Source organism: Ctenocephalides felis, unplaced genomic scaffold, assembly GCF_003426905.1.
Source record: "Ctenocephalides felis isolate EL2017-DRISC unplaced genomic scaffold, ASM342690v1 CF-g0.4_SCAFFOLD_03572, whole genome shotgun sequence".
Lineage (NCBI taxonomy): Eukaryota > Metazoa > Arthropoda > Insecta > Siphonaptera > Pulicidae > Ctenocephalides > Ctenocephalides felis.
The window spans coordinates 39,121,574-39,140,656 of NW_020539726.1; the positions used below are offsets into that span (position 1 = coordinate 39,121,574).

General features: G+C 26.9%; 2 protein-coding genes across 2 annotated transcripts; both read left to right on the forward strand.

Annotated features, from left to right (window-relative positions):
* Nucleotides 1-6,403: 6,403 nt before the first annotated feature.
* On the forward strand, nt 6,404-7,219 carry LOC113388454. The gene is made up of 3 exons (XM_026625831.1): nt 6,404-6,590; nt 6,764-6,996; nt 7,105-7,219. The coding sequence occupies exons 1-3, from the start codon at nt 6,417-6,419 to the stop codon at nt 7,217-7,219; spliced, it is 522 nt and encodes a 173-aa protein (XP_026481616.1). The 5' UTR covers nt 6,404-6,416.
* Nucleotides 7,220-9,860: 2,641 nt separating this feature from the next.
* Nucleotides 9,861-16,320, forward strand: LOC113387920 (zinc finger protein 346-like; the record flags this gene model as incomplete). Its single annotated transcript, XM_026625304.1, is given in 7 exon segments — nt 9,861-9,992; nt 12,109-12,150; nt 12,230-12,337; nt 12,796-12,905; nt 14,393-14,490; nt 14,822-14,890; nt 16,060-16,320. Coding segments are annotated over 7 exon segments (704 nt in total), but the record flags the coding sequence as incomplete, so codon positions are not given.
* Between the last annotated feature and the right edge of the window lie 2,763 nt (nt 16,321-19,083).

Below are 19,083 nucleotides of genomic sequence, written 5' to 3' on the forward strand. Positions count from 1 at the left end.
GGTCTTAGGGACGCACCGTTCGTACCACAACTTTGTAGTTAGCCAAAATTATTCTGTAACGTGTATATTATGACAACAAAGAGTGAAATTGATTTACAAATTACTAGTTATTTTGTTAAAATCAATTATACCCACGCACTAGTTTGTATGTTCCAATGAACATATTCATAAGTACCGATTTCAAAAAGCTCACAGGGACACACCGTTTGTTCTACAACTATGTAATTCACCAAAGTTATTTTTGGATATGTATATTATGATAACAAATATTAAAATTGATTAACGCAATACGAGTTCATTTATTAAAATTAAATAGACGTACACGCTGCTCTGTACTTTACAGTAAATATGAGCAGAAGTATCGAATTCAAAGGGTTGTTAGGGATGCACCGTTTGAGCAACAACCTTGTAATTTGTCGTAGTTATTTCTAGAAGTATATATTATATTTACTTATACTTCAATTGATTTTATTAATGCCAGATATGTTATTAAAATTAAATATTCGCACACACTGGTTAACATTTTACAGTACATATGAATCTAAGTATGCAATTCGAAAAGCACTTAGGGACGCATCGCTTGTGCTACAACCTTGTAATTTTCCAAAATTATTCTGCAAAGTATATATTATATTTATGAATACTAAAATTTTTTACTCAGTACCAATTATTTTATTAAAAATGAATATACGCACAAACTGATTTGTATGTCATCGTATATATAAACATGATACATACATTTTGAAGAGCTTTTGTGACGCACCGTTCGTACTACAACCTTGTAATTTCACAAAATTATTGTTTGGAGTATATATTATAATAGTACATACTAAAATTGATTTAAATAATACCAGGTATTTTATTAAAAATAAATACACGCACACACTGGTTTGTGTTTGACAATGTACATAAACATAAGTATAAAATTCAAGGAGCTCCCCGGAACGCACAGTTTGCACTACGACCTTGAAATTTTCCAAAAGAAATTCTAAAAGTGTCTACTATAGCAACAATACTAATTGCTAAAAATAAAAACACGCACACACTTCTATGTATTTTATATTGTCTACAAACATAAGTATTAAATTCCAAGTGTGCTTAGGGACACACCGTTTGTACTACAACCTTGCAATTTCCCAAAAAATTTCTTAAAAGTGCCTACTATAGCAACAAATACTAAGTTTGAGGTACACAATACCAGATATTTTATTAAAAATAAAAACACGCACACACTTCTACATATTTTATATAGCACATAAACATAAGTATCAAATTCCAAGAGCTCTCAGGGACGCACCGTTTATACTACAACCTTGCAATTTTTCAAAAAATTTCCTAAAGGTGTCTACTGTAGCGCGAAATACTTAAATTTATTCATACAACATCAAAATTTTTATTAAAATTAAATATACGCACATGCTTCTACATATTTTATATAGCACACAAACATAAGTATAAAATTCCAAGAGTGCTTAGGGACGCACCGTTTTGCACTACAGCCTTGCAATTTTCCAAAAAAAATCCTGAAAGTGTCTACTATAGCACCAAATACCAATTTTTAAGTACACAATACCAAATATTTTATTAAAAATAAAAACACGCATACACTTTTATGTATTTCATATAGCACACAAACATAAGTATATAATTCCAAGAGCTCTCAGGGACACACCGTTTGTACAACAACTTTGCAATTTTCCAAAATTATCCTTAAATATGTCTAGAATAACAACAAATACTAAAATTGATTCACACAATACACAATATTTTATTAAAAACAAAAACACGCACACACTTCTATGTATTTTATATAGCACACAAACATAAGTATGAAATTCCAAGAGCTCTCAGGGACGCACCGTTTGTACTACAACCTTGCAATTTTCCAAAACTATACTTCGATAAGTCTACTGTAGTAACAAATTCTAAAATTGATTCACACAATACCACAAATTTTATTAAAAATAAAAATACGCACACACTTCTATATATTTCATGTAGCACGCAAACATAAGTATCAAATATCAAGAGCTCTCGGGGACACGCCGTCTGCACAACAACCTTGCAATTTTTTTAAAATTATCCTAAAAGTGTCTACTATAGCACCAAATACTAATTTTGATGTACATAATACGAAATATTTTATTACAAATAAAAACACGAACACACTTCTATGTATTCTATATAGCACACAAATATAAGTATGAAATTCAGAGAGCTCTCAGGGACGCACCGTTTGTACCACAACCTTGCAATTTTCCAAAATTGTTCCTGAATGTGTATATTATAACCCCAAGTACTAAAATTGATTTACCCAACACTAAAAATTTTATTAAAATTAAATAAACACACACACTTCTATGTATTTCATATAACACACAAACATAAGTATGAAATTCCAAGAGCTCTCAGGGACGCACCGTTTGTATTACAAACTTACTGGATTTTTATACTATTTTTCCTATCCTCAGGCAACCGATAATGGTCGATTCAAAGCTGATAGTGGTTATGGATCCATTGATATCAGGCCAGAATCACCTTTGCCTAGGATTTCAGGGGACGAAAGAAAGTTGAGGAAGCACGGAGGTTCTTTCAATGGTATCTCCAAGTCGCAGCAAACGCTAGATGGCGGTAAGGGAAAGGAAAAATAATAAAGTTTAGATTAGAAAATAGATAAAGTTTATTTATCTACTTACCTTGCTTGAATGCCTTGTTTTCTTACTATAAATCTTTTACCAAGATTCGTCATCAATTTTGCGTTCCAAGTCCGTCCACCACGTAGATGCATCAACCCAAGCAGCAACACCACCAGCTTCAACTTCTTCTTCAACGGTTACCTGTACTTCAGCATCTGTTGGTAGACTGGTTACCAATGGTAGTAATTCGTCCTCCAACGGTAGTAATAGAGAGCTGGTCAATAAGAAAACTTTTGGAGGTGCACCAGTCGGCAACGGTGGTGGTAGCGGTTCGTATAAATACTTAAAAGACACACCTTATGATAGTGTATCTAGGTTGGTACCAAAATGAAATTTGAGCCGCTCAGTGCACACATCGACTAACTCCATTTTTTGAAAAAACTGAGATATTCGTGCGAAAGTACTCAGTGTAATCATAACTGTTAGTGATAATAATGACTTTTCGGAATAATGAAAATTAACACTGTGAAACATAATTTTTTTTTTACCTCTGAATAATAAGTCATTTATTTCAGAAGACATTTTGATTAACTCCATTTTGTAGTGCATATGTTCCGGCTGGACCGGTTTTCGGGTTTCATGAATCACAAATAAGAATTTGATAAAAACATAAACCCTAAGATTGTTTGGCAAAAAACTGTAGAGTCTCTAAAGGATGTTTACATACTAAATACTAAAATTCGTGTACCCGGCAAAACAGAAATATTAAAACTGTCTTAAGTTTATTGAAACTTGTTTAAAATACGGAAATAAGAGCTAAGTCAATTGAAATGAAATTTCTGGTCAGTGGAAATAGCTATTTACCTATTGACTAGATTATTGAGTCACGTGCAAAAAAAATCGAGACATTTTTTCACTAGATAATTGGTACAATATAATAAAAACATGTAAAAGGAAAGAGCTATTTTAGTTAATCCAAATATTCCACGAAGATTTTTTTATCAACAAAGCCATTAGAACAATCACTAACAGAAAAGTAACCATTACAGAGTGTCCAGTAAATTTGCTTAAAATACGCTGCATAAAGTTAGAAATCTTATATAAGCCAATCCTATATAATTTAAATGTGCCTTTAATGAAGATACGTATTTTAAAGCTATTAATATAAGAAAGTCTGTACCAGGTTGACCAAAATGTTTGAATAATATACAATAGTCGTTATTATATTACAAAGCTAGAACTTTGAAAAAGGAAAAATTGAGAGCCATAAAGGACTTGCTAAAATTCATCATAGAATACAGCTGATAGAGAAAATATTATTTATAGAATTACTGATTAATCACAAATAATATATTACAACAGTTAACATTTATTTTTATGAAAATGCTTTAACACAAATATATAAGAATTAGGTTTATTATTTTTTTTCAGTTGACAACTTGATTAACTCCACAAGTCATATCAAATCTTTAACTTGAATTATAATTATTTACTCACTATTTACAGTAATTAACCTTATATACCGTCACATGTAAGCTATATATGTATTTATACGTTCTACATTATATTTTCCAACTTATATTATTACAGGAATTTTTAAAAGCAATGTGCTTTACTTCATCTCATTTGTAGTTGGACATTTATTAACTTTCCGAAGGAGAAGTTTATGTTTTCATCAAAAAATCCGATTCGCTAATTTTATGTTTTCTCCTGGACGTTTCCTGCTATTCTGAATCGAATGAGACCAAATTTGGAAAAAGTATGTGTATGTGTGTGTGTGTGTGTGTGTGAACAGATTTTTTATTTATTGTTGCCAATTTGGGGAATTTGGGAATTAAAAACCTGTGATTTTGGCAGGATGCCTAGACAAAAGATATGTGGTTCTTTAGGCTTGTATAATGGAGTTGTAACTAAGTTTGCCTTGAGGCAAATTGCTTTGGTGTATGAGGTTCTAATAAAATATTATTAACTTCCCGTATGGTAGTTATAGTAATGGACCGAAAATCGAAAATGCAGAATTTTTGCGTTTTGACGTTTTGAAGGTTTCTGAACTTTTTAAAAGGCATACCTCAGAAACTAAGTGGGTGTGTCCGTGTGTGTGTGTGTGTGTTTTGTATGTCCACATTTTTTCGCACGGATCAACCGATTTGAATGGTTTAAAAGACATTTGGTCCCTATTGATAGGGAGATGTGCTGATTAGCTTTTGGCAAAGGCAGGTCCAGCCGTTACAGAGATACGGAGCAAAGAGTGCACAAAATACAAATCGAGTTTTTGAGAGAACGGAGCATCGGATTTATATGATCCATAAAACATTTAGTTCGTAATGACGGGGAAAAGTGGCTATTAGTTTTTGGCAAAGGTAGTCCCAGGCGTTTTGGATATTCAGAGCTAAATGTGCAAAAAATGGCAGTTTTTGAGTGAACTAAGCATCCGATTTGAATGATCTTAAAAGCTTTCTGCTTGTATTGACAAAACAATTGCTTTTGAGGATAAAAAATTATTACATCTTTTTTTATTTTCCATAAAATATTTTTGTAAATTTAGAATAAAAATTGAAAAAAATACCCAGGCTAAGCACAGTCTAAGCGCCACTCTGGTACAAATGTTTACCCAATTTTCCAATTTTGTGAAAAAACTATTGAAAAATGTGAAAATGCCGCCAAGCTAAGCACAGTATAAGTGAAAATGTCAAACAGAATTATTTGCAAATGCGTTTAGACTGTGACTATACAAGACTTGTGACAAATTTTTCAATTTAGTGTAAATTAGGCAACTATTTTTTTTGAAATTGATTTCGAATTGAAATGACGATTGTTAATGTTCTGGAGATAAATTGATTTATTTATGATTTACATTTGATTTGCTCAGACATAACAAGATAGCAAAAATAACAAAAGTTGCAGTATTTGTAATAATATATTTGAAAACGTTTAAAATTTCTCGAACATTTCATTACGGTACCAAAAGTTCCAGCAATTTGCCTTAAGGCACCAAGCCATACACCACTAGTTTGACTTAGATTTTAAGTAAATTTATTATGCAAAAAATATAGTATTTATAATTTTGTTGTCAATTTAATTTTGTAGAATATTTAAATTTTAGACTTAGGATAAAATTTTATCTGATAAAATAGAAATGTTATGATAATTCTATGTCACGGTCTATCTTCGTATGAGTTGGTAGTAAAAACTGTCAAAAAATATACGTGAAGTTAGGTTTTATGTGTAAAACACCTGATCGCACAGCAAATACATAGATTTTTGACAATTTGTTATTACCTATATATATATATATATATATATATATATATATATATATATATATATATATATGATTATAGACCCGCAATATATCATTACCATAACATTTCTATTTTATTCAAAAATTAGCTCCTTAATTTAACTTATATAAAAAAAAATATATTTAAGAAATTCATTATAATTTAATTTTAATTTTAAAATTTATTTATTTGTATATAAAGTGCATTATTTATTAGTATATTAAGTGCGAGTGCATTATTTGTACTGACTTTAATCGTAAAAATAGTGAATTTAGTTTGTATAAAATTGTTAACTTTTAATAAAATATGTAATGTTAAGTATAATAGTGTTAAGTATTGTTATTTATAATATATTTTATTATTTAAATAAATCTTTAAAATAATCCATGCGACGTTCATAATCCTACTCTTATCCATGAGACGTCTATAGTCCTACGCTCGTCGCCATGACTACACGAACTGTCAAAATTAGATAAACAAAAATGTATTTCTCTGTAAAATGTCAAAATTTCCAATAAAAATGTTTTTTACGAATTTTTCTGAAAATTTATTCATTTATTATGACAATCTGTCCTGGTATCTGGTTATTACAGTATTTGTGACAGGTGTCAGTGCACTTTTGACTTTACTTCTGCATTTGGAAGTTCCTGTCATTGAATGGTTCGAGAGGATGGTAAAGAATAATAAGATGAATAACTAATAGCACTATCAAGCCTTCTATATAAATATAAATAAATAAATATATATATATATATATATATGTATATATATATATATATATATATATATATTACCTTTATCATTTACCTAGCTTTCCTTTACATCTTCACCCGTTGTCTTTTTCAGTTTCCCTTCATATATGCAAGTCCTGTCAGCACAAAGTCTCAAACGAGTAACACTGAAAATAATATTCGAGACACACAAGACTCAATGAATGATAATACTGATAAAATTCTTTTGCACAACAACGATGATGCTGATAAGTTGGACATTTGGGATTTGAATACTGTTAAACGTAAGACTATTTTTAAGGATGTCAATGTTAAGTTGACGCCTGAACAGAAGGCTGAGGAAGAACAGTAAGTAATTGTGAGTTGGGGGTAATAGATGGTAATAATTATATATATATATATATATATATATATATATATATAAATTTATTTATTAATTTAATCTTTTATTACCAGAGCCGTGAAAGAACAACTTGCCAAAATTTTTGCATTGTTGAAAGAACAAGAAGACAAATTCAAAGTGTCCGATATGGAAGATCTAGAAGAGCAATTGAGTTTATATAAAAACTGAGTATGAATCTTGATATTTATAAATATATATACCTAAAGTTAAATATATTTGGGATCAATAAATAATAATATATATTCTATTATCATCTAGGGTATGTATTTAGATTAATATTTTATTTATTAGTAGATTTTTTAAAAGTTTTATTATTTGTTAGAGAAATATTGTGATTTTTATATGCACTATTTATATATAAAGTGCTTTATGATTGTTTTATCAAAAGATTTAAAAAAAAATTTTAAGTGGAACTATCAGAGACAATAGAAATTAAAATATAAAAACGAGTATACTGTTTTTATTAAATTATTGATTTAATATTATAATTAACTATAATTATAATTATAGTTATGCAATATTAATTTAAATAATTTATGAATTTGTAAAATTTGAAGATGTTTAATAATAATAAGTCAATGAAATCAAAACTTTAAAAGGCAAGAAAATTTAGATTTTTCATTAGCGTGTCCATAAAGAGTTTGAATTTAAAGAATTTTTGGTATAAATTTTAAAAATGCAATGATATATTTAATTTAATCTGAATAATTCACTGATTATTATTTATTCAAACATTTTAAGTTTTTACGACAATCACAAAAAATGATAATCTTCAAGCATTTTTAAATTTTATATTTAGTTAATAAATGGCCGACATTTTGAAAACTGTCAAATTAAAATTAATCATTAAAAAGTTTATTTATTAACATATTAAAATTAGCTTAATGTTACAGAAATTGTTTTATATATTTTATATGATTTATTTTATATATTACATATTGTTATTAATAATGTTTCAACTTATTCAAATTTCAAATCCAAACTTTTCAAATTTGTATAGTTGAACGACATTTTGAAAACTGATATCAAATCAAAAAATCATAAAAAAACTATTATTATAATAATAGCAAAATTAATGTTATAAAACTTATTTTATATATTAAATACATTGTGATTAATAAAGTTCAAACATTTTAATATTTTAAATCTATCAATTTATAATTAACCGTTATTTTGAAAACTGTCAAAATGAATTAACCATAAATTAACAATAAAATAAATAATTAATATTTTGGAACAATGTATATTTATAATAACGGAAAATTTAGATTAATATTCTAGAAATTATTGCATATATGTTATAGAATTAATTTTTACTAAAAAATCAAAAACATTTTGATATTTGACATTTGAAATTCGAAATTGGCCGACTTTTTGAAAAATCAAACAATTAGTCAAACATGTTTTAATTCAAATAAATTATTAATATTTGGGAGCAATCTATATTTATAATTAAATCAAAATTATATTAATGTTATTAAAATCGTTTCATAAGTAATATAAAATTCATTTTATATATTGCATCGTTGTTAATAAAATTCGACAAAGTTTTTTGATATTTTAAATGCGTTTGACCGACATTTTGAAAACTGTCAAAGCGATTTAAAATTAAAATTAATCATTAATAATTCGTTACATTAAAATTAGATTAATATTATAAAAATTGTTTTATTAGTAATTAAAAATTTGTTATGTATATTTTATTGTTATTAATAAAGATCAACAATATTTTGATATTTTAAATAATCAACCGACATTTTGAAAACTGTCAAAATTATTAAATCAAATATTAAATATTAAACAGAATATTAAACAATAACAAAATTAGATAAATAGTATTAAATTTGTTTTATTAGTAATATATTTTTTTTTAAATATTGTATCATTGTTTATTTATTATTATCATTGTATCATGTATCATTGTTTATTATTATTATCATTATATATTGTATCAAAAACATCTTGATATTTTGAACGCGATTTAATATTAACCGACATTTTCATAACTCTCAAATTTTAATTTAAAAAAAATATTAATAATGCGGTATATTAAATTAAAGCAAAATTAGATAAACATCATCAATCGTTTTATATAAGTAATACAAAATTCCTTTTCTACTTTATATTGTTATAAATAAAGCTCAAAAACATTTTGATATTTTGAATCTAGTTAACCAACATTTTAAAAACTGTGAACTCCAGTTTAACATTAAAATAAATCATTAATTTTTCAGAACAATGCATATCTATAATTATAGCAAAATTATTATTTTATATAATTAAATAAATTTATTCAATATATTATATTATATTATTATACAATAAAGTTCAGACATTTTAATTTTTTAAATAATCAATTTACAATTTACCGCCATTTTAAAAACTGCCACAGTGACAAAGTTAAAATTAAAATCAATCAATAAAAATTTGAAGCAATATTTATTAACAATAATAAATATTATTAAAATATATTTATATTATAATATTGTATGCATATCATTTGAATGTAACGGCCAAGAGTGTCTATCCCGATGTGTGTGTGCTCTATGGATGTGTCATGTGCATGATGTCTGATCCTTACGGAACAGAAGTGTATCTATGCGAATTTGACAATGAGTGTCAGTGTCACTCAGTATGTGTTTAATTTTGGTGGATGATTTAATAAATATATGTTGTAAAGAAGTAATAATGTGTTAAATCAATTAATTTGGAAATAAATCCAATTTAAAATGTATATATATATATATATATATATATATATATATGATATATAGTTTTTATTTTATATATTATTATAAACAATTTATAATGGACCGCCATTTTGACAACTGTCAAACTGTCACAAAGAGTTAACCTTAAATCATGTTCAATGTAGTGAGTGATGTTTATTTATAATTATAACAAAATCAGACAAATATTATAGAAATGACGACTGAAACTGGTAAGAACATTAAATTTCAATTAATATACATTTATTTAAATCTGCATATACTCTTCTAAAACATTCTAGAACTAATTTGTTGTATGAAGGAAAGAACGCTTGTTTGACATTTGGAGTGAAAACTAATTACAACAAATGATTATAAAGGTTTTATGGATACTAAATAACAATATTGATGATCAAGCTTAGTTTTTTTCATTTTATTTAGTTAATAAAAGTCGGTGTACATGTTTTTGTTCTTTAGTATACAACGACCTAGCCTAACATGACGATTAGTATAATAAGACATAGTGTAATAATTAGAGCTATTGTGATAAATACCTTCATGTATACTTTTACAAATGTAAATATCTGAGCTCATAGTTTGTTAACTTCAATGTTGACATTTTATTGATTTATATTGGTGCAACTTAAGTCTTTATTGCAATCGAACAAGAACTCGAGTATGTATATTTATTGAACATAATAAATGATAATGGGTACTATCCTAGGGTGAGTTAAACTCCAACTCGGTTCAGGGAAGCATAGTGTGAGATTTTTTCTGATGAGCTTATTATAAATATTTTTTATCTATTTTAGCTCGATGTCAGGTTGCGATTTAACATACACTGTATACTGTTTCTCTTCGTGGTTCTTGATGTAGTTTTATGTACAGAAATTTTTAATCTGTTGGGCTAGGTTAGATAAATTGAAAACATTTTCAAGCCGTGGTTTATTTACATTTCTTATAGTTTATTAATTTTAGCGCTGCAAGAGATAGATAGTTTAAAAACTCGAAGACAGTATCTACGAAAGTTTTGTACTAAATTAATATAGTGATTACTGCTATAAACTAGCTGTAAGTGGAATTGCTAGAACTTCCCGTACCAAAAATTATTATTTTTTTAAAAACGATTAACATTTTTGAAAAAATTTTACTTCGAAAAAATTAGATTTTTGAGAAACTATAAATTGGACAAAAAATTACTTTTTTTTGAAAAAAAATTTTTAAAAAAAAAAATATTTTTTTTTAAATATTTTTTTTTTGAAAATTTTTTTTTTCTTTATTTTGACATGTTGTGGAAGATCAACTTTTTTTTTCAAAGCAATCGTGCTGCTTTAACTGCATAGGGACAACATATAAAGCGCGTAAGCGCCGCTTCGCTGTCTAACGCATAAGCATTGGTACGGAACCCATAGCAATGTTAACAAAATGTATACTTATTGTTAAAATCTCTATAAAATATCTGATAATTTGATGTGCATATGTCTAATGATCATTTTTGACCGCCAAATGGCTCATTTTTTTTACTTTTTTCTCCATATTTCCGAAACCGCTAGACCTACCTTCATGAAAATTTTATCGATTCCTCATCTTGTCAATACAAGTGAAATGTCTTTTGAATTATTCAAATCGGACGCTCCGTTCTCTTAAAAACTGAGTTACCGTTTTCGGCATTTTTTGCCCCGTATCTTCGGAACGGCTAGATTTGCCTTCGCCAAAAACTAATCAGCACGTCTCCTTATCAATACGAATCGAATGTTTTTTGAATTATTCAAATCGGTTGATTCGTGTTCCCGAAATCGTCGACGAAAATTTGTATCCGCACATACATACACACACGTACACACACACACATACATCCATTTTTTCTAAGGTATGCCAAAATGTTCAGAAACCTCTGAAACGTAAAGATATATAAAAATTTTCATTTTTGATTTTTTTTGCGATTAGTATAACTTGCCCTACGGGAAGTTAATTAGTAAATTATGTAGTTAAATTTAAATTATTTGACTAATATCAATTTTTATATCAATTCAACAATTTATAGTAGTAATCACTATATTACTTTCTAATCATTTTTTAATCATGTGTGATATTCAAACATTTTGTTGAAAATAACAAACACTATTGCAAAATTTGTACAAAATTTAATAACCTGCAATGGCTTATAACGTTATAATAATAAACAACTACTCAGTATACATATAAATCACTTAATGTATTGATATCTTATTGATTAAGTCGATTATTTACACATCGAGACTTGTCTTAAGGCCTTAACTACTTACATCTATTTAATATTATATATTTTCACTAACAATTTATATTTAATATAATTTTCCTTCTTTCTAGGTGTCATCGCATACTCACAGCCTGATAGAAAACGAATACTACGTAAGTCGATGATTAATATTAAATAATTAAATGATTAAATTATTTACAATTAACAGTTTTCTTTATTTTAATATTTTAGCTCGTGATCAATTCGAGGCTATCGCAAAATTTCCAAAAGAATTATCTGAAAAATTTCAACCACTTTATTGCGGACTTTGCGAAGTGAGGGGATCTTCTAATAAAAGCAGTAAGAAAATAATAATAATAATAATAAATTCCAAAACATATTCTGTTGATTATCAAAAATTATTTGGGTTTCAATTTTAATTCTAGCTAAAATTCTAAAGCTCACTTATATACTTGCAATGATTAATTTTAACTTTGCACTTCAGTTTATATAATTCTTAGAAATATGAGATAAGGTCCTTTATTCTAACTTTGTTTGATTAAGTTTGTTTTATTCACTTTTCATGTAAACATATATAAGCGTCGTCGTCCAATTTATAAGCTCTTATATTTTGTCTATAAAATGTGTATAATGAAAGTTACAGCATTTATAATAATCTATTTGAAAACAATTAATATTCCTCGAGTTTTTCATTACTTTACAGGAAGTTCCAGCAATTTGCCTTAAGGCACGATGCCATACACCTCTTGTTTTATTATATAATCATTTATAATTATAATTAATTGTTATTTTTGCAGTTTTTGCTCATTACAACTCCAAACAACACAAGAAAAAAGTAAATAGATATTTAGAAGAATGGTCGCTAAAAACTGGAGAACCGATGCCGAAGAAATTATGCGTGAACCAGGTGGGAAAAAAAATTATTTAATATTTATAGTAAAATTGAAAGTTTTGATAAAAGAAATAATTTATTTATTTTATTTTAATATAATAAAGCTTCATACAATTTTTGAAGAAATTTTGGATTCAAATTAAAAAACTAGTTGGTTTGGTATTTAGCCTTGAGGCAAGTTACATGAACTTCCCGATATGTGTAAATAATCGACTTAATCAAAAAAAAATGTGTAAATAATATACTTCATCAATCCTACTTTAAAAAAAAAACGATAATAATTTTAGCAAAGTTTGACGAATTTTTAAAATTAAACTACTTGTCGTAAGGCCGTGATATTACAGTAAGTTCTATAAGACCATGATGTATATCGCCAAAAAAAGTTCCATGAAAATCGGCTTAAATTTTTTTTTCAACAATTTATTACAAGAAAACGGCTTGGTAGATTTTCATCTAAAATTAATCAGTACCATTCCCAAATGATATCTTTCGAACAGTTTTTGATTTTTTAAAATCGATTCGGTAGGATGAGTTTAAATGTGAACGAAAAGTTTAACACTTTTTTTTTCGAATCACAAAGAAACGGCTTGTCAGATCGTTGCACAAAACTGACAAACGATAGTCCTCACCGAAATACATCAAATGACTTTTAAATTTCTAAAATCGGTTCAGGCGGTTTTTGAGAAAACGTCGATCAAAAGTCTAATTTTGACAAATGCCAAAAAGACCATACTGATTTTTGCAAACTTTGACGAATTTTTAAAGCTGAACCAGTTGTCGTATGGCCGTAATATTTTAGTATGATCTAGAAGACTATGGTATCTACCGTCAAAAAAATAATCATAAAAATCGTCGAATTTTTTTTTTAACTTTATTACAAGAAAACTGCCCGGCCGATCTCTACCAAAAACTAATCAGCACGATTCCCAACCAATATCTCTCGAACGGTTTTTGAATTTTTAAAATCGATTCAGAATTGCGGGCTAAAACGTAGACGAAAAATTTTTCACTTTTCTGCCATTTATAAAGAAACGGCTTGGCCGATCGTCGCACAAAACTGTCAAACAATAGTTCTCGTCGAGATACATTGAATGGCTTTTAAATTTTTGAAATCGACCCAGCCGTTTTTGAGAAAACGTCGATTTATAAAAAAATTCTTCACACACACACACACATACTTTTTCCAAATTTGGTCTCATTTGATTCAGAATGGCTTGAAACGTCGAGAAAACATAAAATTATCGAATTGGATTTTTTGATGAAAACATAAACTTCTCCTTTGGGAAGTTAATTAATAATGCTTCATACAATTTTTCAAGAAATTTTAGATTCAAAATAAAAAATAAGCAATAATTTCAGTAGTGATAATTAAAAGAATAATTTTAAGCAGAAATTCTCAAACTATTTTTTTTTGTGATATTTGAATTTTAAATTTATTTAAAATTCGATTTATTTATTTTAGTTTTAGAATTTTTTTATAAAGTATATCTTTATTTTTATAGAATGATGACGGAGTAAAATTGCATTGTGAGGCTTGCGATCTTGTACTAACATCGAAACAACATGCTCAACAGCATTATATGGGCAAACAACATCAAAAGTAAGTAATTATAATTGCTATATACATTTTAATAATTATAAACGCAATACATAATGAGGTGAAATAAGAGATTTATCAGTTTTTGAACATTTTTATTTAAATATGTATAATTAGTTTGCTTTAATAGATTTATTTTAAAAATATCAGTTAGATAGTACCATAGTAGGTGTTTAACCTACAGTCTTTTTATAATAAATGGAATAAGTTAGTATACTACTCACTTTATATAATTTATTTTACATATATTTTATTCATTCTAATGCTATAGGCATTGTAATTTTTTTTTCTATAAATTATTGTTAAATATAATTATGATTTTTTTTTTTCTTAGGGTGATAGCTGGCAAACGTGAACCGACAGGGTTTGGGCATTACGATAAAGATGGAAAATGGGTAAGAATGTAAGTTTTTTCATTTTTAATATGACAATAAATAGGACAACAATTAGAATATTATAAATATAGATATAAATACAGACGAAACAAAAACGACGGTGTGCAACATTTTAACTTAATTTGCAAAATTTTTGATTAACTTGCATCATTTTTGAGTAATGCACAACAGTTTTAGACATTTTATAATATTTTTAAAAAACTAACAGAATTTTCAGACAGTTTACAAACGTTTTTAAACAATTAATGACATTTTTAGACAATTTACAACATTTTCAGACAATTCACAACATTTTTATACAATTGACAACATTTCCAAACAATTTACAATATTTCCAAACAATTAACAAAAATTTCCAAACAATTTACAACATTTCCAAACAATATACATTTTCAGAAAATCTACAATATTTTCAGACAACATTGTAAGACAATTTGACATTTTCAGACAATCTGCAACATTTTCAGATAACTCACAACATTTTTAAACAATTTGCAACATTTTCAAACAATCTATAACATTTTCAAACGATAAATCCACAATTTTTCAATCATTTGTTTAAATTTCAAATTCAAATCCTAACGGTTTTTAAAGTTGACAGCTCCAATTCCATCATGGCAACCCTAAACATTTTGTTTGTACACGTTTTTCATAACAAGCAAAGATTACAGTTGAATTTAATGCCACATATTTTTCGTAGTTAATATTGAAACTTATTTTTAAATAAAATATTTAGTTCAAAATGTATAATTATCATTATCCTTGGTTCTGGAACCAGTTTCCTCAATGGTGAGATAATTTATACATAAATAAATAATATAATTTGTACTTAATTATAAATCAAACTGTCAAAACACAACTAACAAGGAGAAGTAGAATTGTATAAATTTGAAGTAAAATAAAATTTTCAGATACTAGCAGTATAGTATGTGTGTTATTATAATATGTATATAACTAAAATCAGTTCAGCAGTTGTATTTTGATATAAACTAGTGTGTAGCAGAAACTTTTCAATTAAGTACAATGACATAACCTATAAAAATTATCACAACTCATATTTGTGCAACAAGACATGAATATATCTTATTATCTATTAATAAATAGTTTATTACCTATTATAAATACTTTATTGTCTATAATAAATAATTTTAATATTAATCTATCTTTTTATATCTAGGGAATCCGCCCCAGACAAAACAGGCAGATTTGGTATCGGAACAGGCTTCTTGCCACAAAATAATCCTGTGACACAACCCGTGGCTGTAAATCATCCTGTAGTGGCACCCCAAATTTATCATCCTGGAGTTACGGCACCAATGATTCCTCCTGTGGTGACTCCACCAGAAATTTCTGTTAATTCGTTATGTGCAACTGCTTCGAAGCTCTTGGAGAAAGCTGAGGAATTGAATACGAACAGGGTGTCAACGTTACAGGAAATGTAAGTTGTAATAGATATATATAAATATATATATATATATATATATATATATGTATATGTATATGTATATATACTATTATATATATATATATATATATATATATATATATATATATCCTATATATATATATATATATATATATAATTAGATTTTTTTTGTTTAACCTTGAGGCATAATAAAGTAATGTTATGTATCTAATGTTTTTATTACAATATCATATTTTTTTTTGTGAAAATCGTTTTCTACTCGTTGAGTCCTTTTAAATGATACCCCACAACGATATAAAATACAATGTAAAATTTTTGAAGTAAACTTCTTTAGGCTCGTTTACTAAAAAAGCGTAAAAAGTGTATATTTTGTGAACAATGATTAATTTTAGTATTCACTACAAAAGTTAACCATCACATATTTCTTACAAAAAAAAAACGATAAATTTTAACTTTCTACTATTTTTTGCAATAAAGTAAGGTTATGTATCTAATGTTTTTGTTACAATATAATAATTTTTTTGTCAAAATTGTTTTCTACTCGTTGAGACCTTTTAAATGATACCCCACAACGATATAAAATACAGTCTAAAATTTTTGAAGTTAAACTTCTTTAGGCTCGTTTACTAAAATAGCGTAAAAAGTGTACGTTGCATGGACAAATCACATAGTTAATTTTAGTATTCACTACAAAAGTTAACACTCACATATTTCGAACAAAAAAATTATAAATTTTAACTTTCTACTAATTTTTGCAATAAAGTAAGGTTACGTATCTAATGTTTTTATTACAGTATATTAATTTTTTTGTGAAAATCGTTTTCTACTCGCTGAGACCTTTTAAACGATACCCCACAACGATATAAAATACGATCTAAAAGTTTTGAAGTTAAACTTCTTTAGGCTTCTTTACTAAAATAGCGTAAAAAGTGTATATTTTGTGAACCAATCACATAGTTAATTTTAGTATTCACTACAAAAGTTAACCATCACATATTTCTTACAAAAAAAAAACGATAAATTTTAACTTTCTACTATTTTTTGCAATAAAGTAAGGTTATGTATCTAATGTTTTTATTACAATATAATATCTTTTTGTGAAAATCGTTTTCTACTCGTCGAGACCTTTCAAACGATACCCCACAACGATATAAAATATGATCTAAAATTTTTTAAGTAAAACTTCTTTAGACTCGTTTACTGAAATTGCGTAAAAAGGGTACATTTCATTGGCAAATCACATACATAGTTGATTTTAGTATTCGCTACAAAAGTTAATCCTCACATATTTCTTACAAAAAAAAACGATAAATTTTAACTTTCTCCTATTTTTTGCAATAAAGTAAGGTTATGTATCTAATGTTTTTATTACATTATAATAATTTCGTGAAAATCGTTTTCTACTCGTCGAGACCTTTCAAACGATACCCCACAACGATATAAAATACGATCTAAAATTTTTGAAGTTAAACTTCTTCAGGCTCGTTTACTAAAATAGCGTAAAAAGTGTATATTTTGTGAACGAATCGCATAATTAATTTCAGTATTTGCTACAAAAGTTAACATTCACATATTTCGAACAAAAAAATTATAAATTTTAACTTTCTACTAATTTTTGCAATAAAGTAAGGTTATGTTACTAATGTTTTTGTTACAATATCATAATTTTTTTTGTGAAAATCGTTTTCTACTCGTCCAGACCTTTCAAACGATACCTGACTATGATATAAAATACAGTCTAAAATTTTTGAAGTAAAACTTCTTTAGGCTCGTTTACTAAAATAGCGTAAAAAGTGTACGTTGCATGGGCAAATCACATAGTTAATTTTAAGATTCACTACAAATGTTAACCTTCACAAATTTCTTACAAAAAAATCGATAAACTTTAACTTTCTACTAATTTTTGCAATAAAGTAAGGTTATGTATCTAATGTTTTTATTACAATATCATATTTTTTTGTGAAAATCGTTTTCTACTCATTGAGACCTTTTAAACGATACCCCACAACGATATAAAATACAATCTAAAATTTTTGAAGTTAAACTTCTTTAGCCTCGTTTACAAAATATGGGTAAAAAGTGAATATTTTGTGAACCAATCACATAGTTAATTTCAGTATTCACTACAAAAGTTAACCCTCACAAATTTCTTACAAAAAAAACGATAAGTTTTAACTTTCTACTATTTTTTGCAATAAAATAAGGTTATGTATCTAATGTTTTTATTACAATATAATCTCTTTTTCTGTGAAAATCGTTTTCTATACGTCGGGACCTTTCAAACGATACCTTACAACGATATAAAATACAATCTAAATTTTTTTAAGTAAAACTTCTTTAGACTCGTTTACTAAATATGCGTAAAAAGTGTACATTTCATGGGCAAATCACATAGTTAATTTCAATATTCACTACAAAAGTTAACCATCACATATTTCTTACAAAAAAAAACGATAAATTTTAACTTTCTACTATTTTTTGCAATAAAGTAAGGTTATGTGTCTAACGTTTTTATTACAATATAATTATTTTTTTTGTGAAAATCGCTTTCTACTCGGTCGAGACCTTTCAAACCATACCGCACAACGATATAAAATACGATCTAAAATTTTTGAAGTTAAACTTCTTTAGGCTCGTTTACTAAAATAGCGTAAAAACTGAATATTTTGTGAACAAATCACGTAGTTAATTTTAGTATTCGTTACTGTTTAACAAAATTTGCTGAATGATGGCACACAATCCGTGTCAAAACGTATATTATAAATAAATATTTTT